The 9,419-nt window shown below is 41.9% G+C and overlaps 2 protein-coding genes across 2 annotated transcripts in view; one reads left to right on the top strand and one right to left on the bottom strand.

Annotated features, from left to right (window-relative positions):
- The first annotated feature begins 209 nt into the window (after window positions 1-209).
- Window positions 210-2,659, top strand: LOC120053893 (ADP-ribosylation factor-like 2 binding protein). Its single transcript, XM_039001186.1, has 7 exons — window positions 210-378; window positions 521-590; window positions 750-811; window positions 916-1,022; window positions 1,145-1,230; window positions 1,518-1,614; window positions 1,775-2,659. The coding sequence occupies exons 1-7, from the start codon at window positions 360-362 to the stop codon at window positions 1,880-1,882; spliced, it is 549 nt and encodes a 182-aa protein (XP_038857114.1). The 5' UTR covers window positions 210-359; the 3' UTR covers window positions 1,883-2,659.
- The window catches only part of LOC120053894 (plasmolipin), a 43,993-nt gene continuing 37,211 nt past the window's right edge, over window positions 2,638-9,419 (bottom strand). The window contains exons 4-5 of the mRNA XM_039001187.1: window positions 6,427-6,543; window positions 2,638-3,587 (exon numbers count right to left, since the gene is read on the bottom strand). Coding sequence (XP_038857115.1) covers window positions 3,480-3,587; window positions 6,427-6,543 — 225 coding nt within the window. The 3' untranslated portion in view covers window positions 2,638-3,479. The remainder of the gene's footprint in view (window positions 3,588-6,426; window positions 6,544-9,419) is intronic.

Raw genomic sequence — 9,419 nt, 5'->3', positions numbered from 1 at the left:
ACATTCACAACTAAACCCATCAGTCAGAATTAATTACATATGTACGCTGCAATATCATGGTACAGAAAAGGGAAAATTAATTTACAGTCCATGATTGCAATAAAGGACTTAAACGCACTTAACATTAATTTCAGTTTACACGATGTTGAGTGCCTGACCCATAGAGGTGCTATCAAATTATTATAATTCTCAATTCTATGGCCTGACCGTACTGTACTTCCGGAACTAATCAGCTGGGATCTGTTTCTTTACCGGACTGAATTTACTGAAGGGAGCGTTTTTTTTTGTTGCCTTGGTAGCGATTACAGAAAATCAATCAGCTATACAGCCACGTAGTTTGCTAACTAAATAGATTAAGAATGGACGTTAAAGAGCGAAGTGAGTTCTTGACTGATTTTAAGTCATACGAAAATAAAGTCAGAGAAATATAGCAATGATTGCTCAGCTAGGCTAGCTAGCATCAAATGTTGAAATGCTATCGTTTTCTAATGTATTGTGCAATGTCTTGTCTTTTTGAAAGATCTGCTGGGTGGTGGCGAGAACATCGTTGAAATGGTGGATTTGGATGAGGAGAATTTTGCTGTTTCAAAGTATGTATGTATGTTTGTGTGCATGCGTGTCTGTATGTCTATGAGGAAGTGAGTGAGTGAAGTAACGTTAATTTAGAAGAGAATGATTAATGTTTATATTGTACTTATAAACCCAGGGTCGTTACATGTTTGGTTGCTTGACTGATTTATCCTCCCCAGCTCATCAGATTCAGATGCAGCCTTTGATGCTGTCATTGGGAGTATTGAAGACATCATCATGGGTAAATTGGACAAAAAAACTTGTTTTGTGTTCTAGACATGTTTCAGTGTATCAACGTTAAATGGATAACTCGCTATTGCTAATGCTACTCAATTTCCTCCTCAGAGGACGACTTCCAGCACATGCAACAGAGCTTCATGGAGAAACACTACCTGGAGTTTGATGACTCAGAGGAGAACAAACTCACCTATACACCAATCTTCAACGAATATGTAAGGCACTATACTCTGTTCATCTGCCTGCCTCATCAACTGTCAACTAAGGTAGAAGGTCTGAAAAAACGATCTATGTGAAGGTGTCGTACATATTCTGATGTTTACTTCTACCTCTTCAGATTGAGCTGCTTGAGAAACAACTTGAGCAGCAGCTGATGGAGAGAATTCCCGGTTTCAACATGAGCACATTTACCCAATTACTCAAGTATGTAAACCGTTTCCATTCAGGAGTAACCTTTTTTCGGTTACAGTACCACCAGCTCTTTTGTCCTTCCAGAAAGCCTATGGTCTCATGAGTCTGCACGAGTACCCCCAGGGGTCCTAGCACCCCTCGCTGGGAACCACTGCACTCTGTGGCACAGTAGGCCAGGTGGCGGCACACCAGGCGGCACATTGCCCCTTGTAAACCAAATACATCTAACTGCAGAGTGCAAAGTTTATTTGTTTCTAATTTCACAAAAATAAATGTTCTCTCTCTTTTCTATGTTTCAGGCAGCACAAAGACGAAGTGTCAGGAGACATCTTCGACATGTTGCTTACTTTTACAGACTTCATGGTCTTCAAGGAAATGTTCATTGATTACAGAGCAGTGAGTAAAAACTCAATGTTTGGAATTGGATGTACATTACATTATGACAGTATATTTTAGGATATGTACTAGTGATTTGAGAGAAATTTGTAGAGAGGATTCTGTCTCTTTGTGGTTGTGTGATGTTGTGTCACAGCACCCATGCCTCATCTGTCTGCAGGAGAGGGAGGGCCGAGGGCTTGACCTCAGTGATGGCCTAGTGGTGAGGTCTCTCAGCTCTACATCCTCAAAACCCATCACCTCCAGAACAACAACAAAACTGAAGTAACTAATGAAGAGTCATCCCCAAACACATGAACATACACATTGACCAATAGTGCACTGTGCTGCTGACAACAGAACAGAATTGCTTGTCTTGCCCATGCCCTCCAGTCACAGGGGACCACAGGGAACATGCCTTTCCCCCAGCTTTTGTATTTGAACTGTTGTAGGTTTGCAATGGGAATGGTATCAGTCAGGTTTGTCTTTGTTTTACAATATTTTACAAATAGCCTTTCTCTGGTTAAGATAGACACCTTTGTCCTCAGGGTGGGGTACAGCGTTTTTTATTACATTTGTGCTCGATGACTTGAGTTTTGTGCCTGTTACATTATTAACACGTATGCCAGGTGTTTGTAGGTCAAGCATTTTAGACAGACTAAACAGTAGCCTAGTTGCTCAGCCCTTGGCATTGGTGGTTAGGAGAACTATATGCACCAGCAATGGGAAAACACTTTAGAAATGTTTTTTTGATTGTACTCATAGCCCTCCACAACAAACAGTATATGAAGCCTGAAAGAAGAAACCTGGTACATTCAGTCCTAGGCTGTTTGGTCGATGGTGCTTTCTCAGATCCTTCTTTCTCATTTGAACCAATGGGTTCCCTTTCTGTAAAATAATTTCAATAATACTAGTACCACATTTGTCCTATGTAGCAGTCTTTACTGAGGGTAATATTTTAAGTGTTTTAATTAAATGTATTTATTTCACTGGTTTGTACATAGTCTTATGTCCCATTGCCTGTAAATAAGTGTTTCAAATAAAGACATGAAATAGTTTTGTAAAATCACAATCTACTTTATTTGAAAAGGTGAACTGATATGGATAAACAGTACACATGATTCTCTTGGTCTTCACAATGGTGAGAAAAAAAAAGAATATATAAATATACGTTTCTGAACGTGTGTTGCACATTGGGATCCCTGTGTATCTACAAGTATTATAATAATTAGGTGGGTGCTTACATTTGTCCTATTTCACACATACACAAGTGTGTATTAAACACATGTGAATTAGAAATGTGTTTTTTGCATATCCCCCCCCCCCCGAGACACCCACAGAGAGTGGGGTCATGGCCAAGGATCAGCCTTTATTGAAGGCAACCTTGGAACAATTAGGGTTAAGTGCCTTGCTCAAGGGCACATCAGCCTAGTTGGCTCAGGGATTCAAAACAGCGACCTTTCGGTTACTGGCCCAACACGCTTAACCGCTAGGCTACCTACCTCCTTTATTACAGTATAAATAGATGTATCATTCATTACACTTTCCTACAGTATGTGATGATAGTGGTTATGTTATGTATGGGAGCATGTATGTGAGTGAGTCATGATGAGTGTGTGTACTGATGGATGTGCAGTGGTGGGGTTACCATAGCAACCAACTTTGAAAGGGTCTGCAAAATGCTTCCAGTCTTCACTCCAGTCACCATTTTGACATAAAAAAGACTATTGATGTCCAGCTTCTTTTAAAAAAGTATACCGTATATAAAAACACTCATCCTTTAATGAACAGGTTTGGAATCTCCTCTACTTGTCACACTGTTCGGTTCACACTGTCCAAGTCTCTCTGTATGGAGAGGGTTTATCAGGACAGATAGTAGAGTAGTTCTATGCAGGACCAGAGTTGCTGGCTGCATTACCTCCATCCCCCTTCCATGCCAAATAGGAAAAGAAGGTGCTGGCTCCATATAACAAAGTCACCACAATGCCAAAAAACTGAACAAGAGACAAACACATAGTAAGAGACAATCAGATGAGAGAAGAATGTTATTATCATAAGATACAGTACATGCCTGTATTCATTATTCTTCCTCGAATGCCAGTTAATTGAGATTGTTGAATCTTTGACTAGCAATGTTGATGATATGCAGGCAGGTTGCCAGTACTAGGTGCCAGATCTCTTTGGGCTGTAGCCAACTCCTCTGTCATCATTTGTTGTCATGCCATATGCCTTGCAACAAACATGACACAAACATACAGTACCAGTCAAAAGTTTGGACACACCTACTCATTCAAGGTTTTTTTTCTTTTTTTTCCTACATTGTAGAATAATAGTGAAGACATCAGAACAAATAACACATATGGATGGATTCACATATGGATTCATGCAAAAAAAGTGTTAAACAAATCCAAATATATTTTCAAAGTAGCCACCTTGACCTTGCCTTGATGACAGCTTTGCACACTCTTGACATTCTCTCAACTAGCTTGACCTGGAATGCTTTTCTAACAGTCTTAAAGGAGTTTCCACATATGCTGAGCACTTGTTGGCTGCTTTCCCTTCACTCTGCGGTCCAACTCATCCCAAACCATCTCAATTGGGTTGAGGTTAGGTGATTGTGGAGGCAAGGTCATGTGATGCAGCACTCCATTACTCTCCTTCTTGGTCAAATAGCCCTTACACAGCCTGGAGGTGTGTCGGGTCATTGTCCTGTTGAAAACCAAATGATAGTCCCACTAAGTGCGAACCAGATGGGATGGCGTATCGCTGCAGAATGCTGTGGTAGCCATGCTGGTTAAGTGTGCCTTGAATTCTAAATAAATCACTGACAATGTCACCCGCAAAACACCCCCACACCATCACACCTCCTGTTCCATGCTTCATGGTGGGAACCAATCATGCGGAGTTCATCCGTTCACCTACTCTGTGTCTCCCAAAGACACGTCGGTTGGAACCAAAAATCTCAAATCTGGACTCATCAGAACAAAGGACAAATTTCCACCGGTCTAATGTCCATTGCTCGTGTTTCTTGGCCCAAGCAAGTCTTTTCTTATTGTTGGTGTCCTTTAGTAGTGGTTTCTTTGCAGCAATTTGACCATGAAGACCTGATTCACGCAGTCTCCTCTGAACAGTTGATGTTGAAATGTGTCTGTTCCTTGAACTCTGTGAAGCATTTATTTGGGCTGAAATTTCTGAGGCTGGTAACTCTAATGAACTTCTCCTCTGCAGCAGCGGTAACTCTGGGTCTTCCTTTCCTGTGGCGTTCCTCATGAGAGCCTGTTTCATCATAGGGCTTGATGGTTTTTGTGACTGCACTTGAAGAAACTTTCAAAGTTCTTGACATTTTCCAGATTGACTGACCTTCATGTCTTAAAGTAATGGACTGTCATTTCTCTTTGCTTATTTGAGCTGTTCTTGCCATAATTTGGACTTAGTCTTTTACCAAATCTGTCTTCTGTCACAAAACAATTGATTGGCTCAAACGCATTAAGAAGGAAAGAAATGACACAAATTAACTTTTAACAAGCCACACCTAAATTGAAATGCATTCCAGGCAACCACCCCATGAAGCTGGTTGAAAGAATGCAGTGTGCGCAAAGCTGTCCTCAAGGCAAAGGGTGGCTACTTTGAAGAATCTCAAATAAAACATTTAACACTTTTTTCGTTACTACATGATTCCATATGTGTTATTTCATAGTTTTGATGTCTTCACTATTATTCTACAATGTAGAAAATAGTAAAAATAAAGAAAAACCCTTAAATGAGTAGATGTGTCCAAACTGGTACTGTATATTGTAGCTACATTCTCCACAAAGCAAAAATAAAATGTTTTATCTACATACACATAAATACTGACCCCTGACCTACATCAAACTGTGATGTTTGTGAAAATAGGAGGGGAATCTTTATTAGCTAGAGTCACCTGGCTACTGTTTTCCTGGGTTGTGAAAGGCAGGAGATACAAGTCTTTGAACACGCTATGATGTAGGATCTTAATTTGATCACCTTGTTGTAGGAGAACTGTAGTGTATTTGAGGTTTAAAAAGCTTGTGAAGTTTTTAATATCCATTTAGATTTTGTTTTTCTTATGAAAAATGTATCAACCCCATAAAAAAATGTCCATTCTTATAATAATAATAATAATAATAATTCACATTTCCTGTTGCAGTAGGATTATTTTTCCTGCTGTAGCAAACTGGTTCAAATTAAGATCCTACATATGTATGCATGGTGAAACATTAACATTTTAGTAATTTAGCAGACACTCTTATCCAGAGCGACTTACAGGAGCAATTACTGTTGACAAACCCTGTTAGATATACTCCAATAGCCCTGGGTCTTGTGCAACAGGGCCAATGTTATGGTGACTGGCTTGTTCCTCCCAGGAAGATCAATGGGCTTGGTCATGTGCCTCATTGTAAATAGCAAATGGACTCTGGCCAGGATTGCCATGGAGAGAGACCACACCATAAAAGCACATCTACCTTGTATTTTTTCTAGCTCCCTCTCCCTCTCTCTTTATCTTTGAACCTGTCACAGTCAGGTGTGCACATGACGCATCAGTCCTGCCTCTTTAGTCAAACATTTAGGAGTGCCAGAAAGTAGAAGGGCCAGAAACACACTTTTGTGGTTTCTATTCATCCTACCCAGAACATAGATATCAGCACATCCTGTTGAAGGTTATCTTGTGACTATAAAAAAATGTGCAAGTATTGAACGTAATGTACTCAGTCTCAATCTATGTGGCCCTATGTAAGGGAGCGCTTGTTGAATGTTGAGTGTCTGCATGTCTTTGTATATCTGTAGATATTAAGTTGTCTGTTCTAGACTTACCGCAGCAGCTGCCATATGGCCGTAGAAGTATGTTGAAATGTAAGGAGCGACTGATGCAGCATTGACCAGAAATGCTGTGAGGTACAAAACGGTTGCCATAGCATTATACACCATAACCTACAAGATAGAAAACAGATGTTGATGAATACAGCCTACATTTTATTTAAAATATATTTTACATTGAATAACAATGACAAAATAACTTTGAAATAAATGTATAGCAAAAATGCAGCATAGCAGGGACTAGACGGGTCATTCTACGACAATGGTGTCTTTTCTGTCCCCCGCCTTAACCACCAGGAAAAACTATTTTAAAAAGTTTTTGTTTTAATTGAAGTGTTTTATTGTTAATGAAACATATGTCAGACAGTTATATTGCAAAAATCTAATCTAATCAAATATATTTCAAATCAAATCAAATGTTTAGGTGCCGAATACAATAGGTGTGTAGACCTGACAGTGAAATGCTTACTTAGAAGCCCTAACCAACAATGCTTTAAGAAGTTTTAAGAAAACAAATGAAAACAAGTGGAAGGAATCTTATGGCTTATGGGTAGAAGCTGTTAAGAAACCTTTTGGTACCAACACTTGGCGCTCCGGTACCGCTTGCCTGTGCGGTAGCAGAGAGAACAGTCTATGACTAGGGTGGCTGGAGTCTTTGACAATTTTTAGGGCCTTACTCTGACACCACCTGGTATAGAGGTCCTGGATGGCAGGAAGCTAGGCCCCAGTGATGTACTGAGCTGTACGCACTACCCTCTGTAGTGCCTTGCGGTCGGAGGCCGAGCAGTTGCCATACCAGGCAGTGATGCAACCAGTCAGGATGCTCTCGATGTTGCAGCTGTAGTATCGTTTGAGGATCTGAGTACCCATGCCAAATATTTTCAGTATCCTGAGGGGTAATAGGCTTTGTCGTGCTCTCTTCACGACTGTCTTAGTGTGTTTGGACCATGATAGTTTTTTGATGATGTGGACACCAAGGAACTTGAAGCTCTCAACCTGTTCCACTACACCCCTGTCGATGAGAATGGAGGCATGTTCGGTCCTCTTTTTCCTGTAGTCCACAATCATATCCTTTGTCTTGATCACGTTGAGGGAGAGGTTGTTGTCCTGGCACCACACTACCAGGTCGCTGACCTCCTCCCTATAGGCTGTCTCATCGTTGTCGGTGATCAGGCCTACCCCTGTTGTGTCATCGGCAAACTTGATGATAGTGTTGGAGTCGTGCCTGGCCATGCAGTCATGAGTGAACAGGGAGAACAGGAGGGGACTCAGCACTCACCCCAGACAGGCCCCCGTGTTGAGGATCAGCGTGGTGGATGTGTTGTTCCCTACCCTTACCACCTGGGGGCGGCACGTCAGGAAGTCCAGGATCCAGTTGCAGAGGGAGATGTTTAGTCCCAGGGTCCTTAGCTTAGTGATGAGCTTTGAGAGCACTATGGTGTTGAACGCTGAGCTGTAATCAATGAATAGCATTCTCACATAGGTGTTCCTTTTGTCCAGGTGGGAAAGGGCAGTGTTGAGTGCAATAGAGATTGCGTTATCTGTGGATCTGTTGAGGCGGTATGCAAATTGGAGTGGGTCTAGGGTTTCTGGGATAATGGTGTTGATGTGAGCCATGACCAGCCTTTCAAAGCACGTCATGGCTACAGATGTGAGTGCTACGGGTCGGTAGTCATTTAGGCAGGTTGCCTTAGTGTTCTTGGGCACAGGGATTATGGTGGTCTGCTTGAAACATGTTGGTATTACAGACTCAGTCAAGGACAGGTTGAAAATGTCAGTGAAGACAGTTGCCAGTTGGTCAGCGCACGCTCAGAGTACACGTCCTGGTAATCCGTCTGGCCCTGCGGCCTTGTGAATGTTGACCTGTTTAAAGATCTTACATCAGCTACGGAGAGCGTGATCACACATTCGTCCAGAACAGCTGGTGCTCTCGTGCATGTTTCAGTGTTACTTGCCTCGAAGCGAACATAGAAGTAATTTAGTTTGTCTGGTAGGTTCGTGTCACTGGTCAGTTCGTAGCTGTGCTTCCCTTTGTAGTCTGTAATAGTTTGCAAGCCCTGCTACATCCAACGAGCGCCGAAGCCGGTGTAGTACGATTCAATCTTAGTCCTGTATTGAAGCTTTGCCTGTTTGATGGTTTGTCGGAGGGCATAGCGGGATTTCTTATAAGCTTCCGGATTAGAGTCCCGCTCCTTGAATGCAGCAGCTCTACCCTTTAGCTCAGGGTGTTGCCTGTAATCCATGGCTTCTGGTTGGGGTATGTACGTATGGTCACTATGGGTACGACATCATCGATGCACTTATTGATGAAGCCAGTGACTGATGTGGTGTACTCCTCAATGCCATCGGAAGAATCCCAGAACATTTTCCAGTATGTGCTAGCAAAACAGTCCTGTAGCTTAGCATCTGCTTCATCTGACCACTTTCTTATTGACCGAGTAACTGGTGCTTCCTGCTTTAGTTTTTGCTTGTAAGCAGGAATCAGGAGGATAGAATTATGGTCAGATCTTCCAAATGGAGAATGAGGGAGAGCTTTGTATACGTCTCTGTGTGTGGAGTAAAGTTGGTCTAGAGTTTTTTCCCTCTGGTTGCACATTTAACACACTGGTAGAAATGAGGTAAAACGGATTTGAGTTTACGTGCATTGAAGTCCCCGGCCACTAGGAGCGCCGCCTCTGGATGAGCATTTTCCTGTTTGCTTATAGCTGTATTCAGCTCATTGAGTGTGGTCTTAGTGCCAGCATCAGTCTGCGGTGGTATATAGACAGCTACGAAAAATATAGATGTAAACTCTCTTGGTAAATAGTGTGGTCTACAGCTTATCATGAGATACTCTACCTCAGGCGAGCAAAACCTAGAGAACAACACCAGCTGTTGTTTACAAATATACATAGGCCGCCGCCCCTTGTCTTACCAGAGGCCGCTGTTCTATCCTGCCGAAAAAGCTTAAAACCTGCCAGCTGTATGTTAATCATGTCGTCGTTCAGCCA

The sequence above is a fragment of the Salvelinus namaycush genome, chromosome 9 (genome assembly GCF_016432855.1).
Source record: "Salvelinus namaycush isolate Seneca chromosome 9, SaNama_1.0, whole genome shotgun sequence".
Lineage (NCBI taxonomy): Eukaryota > Metazoa > Chordata > Actinopteri > Salmoniformes > Salmonidae > Salvelinus > Salvelinus namaycush.
This window is presented reverse-complemented; position numbering and strand designations above follow the sequence as displayed.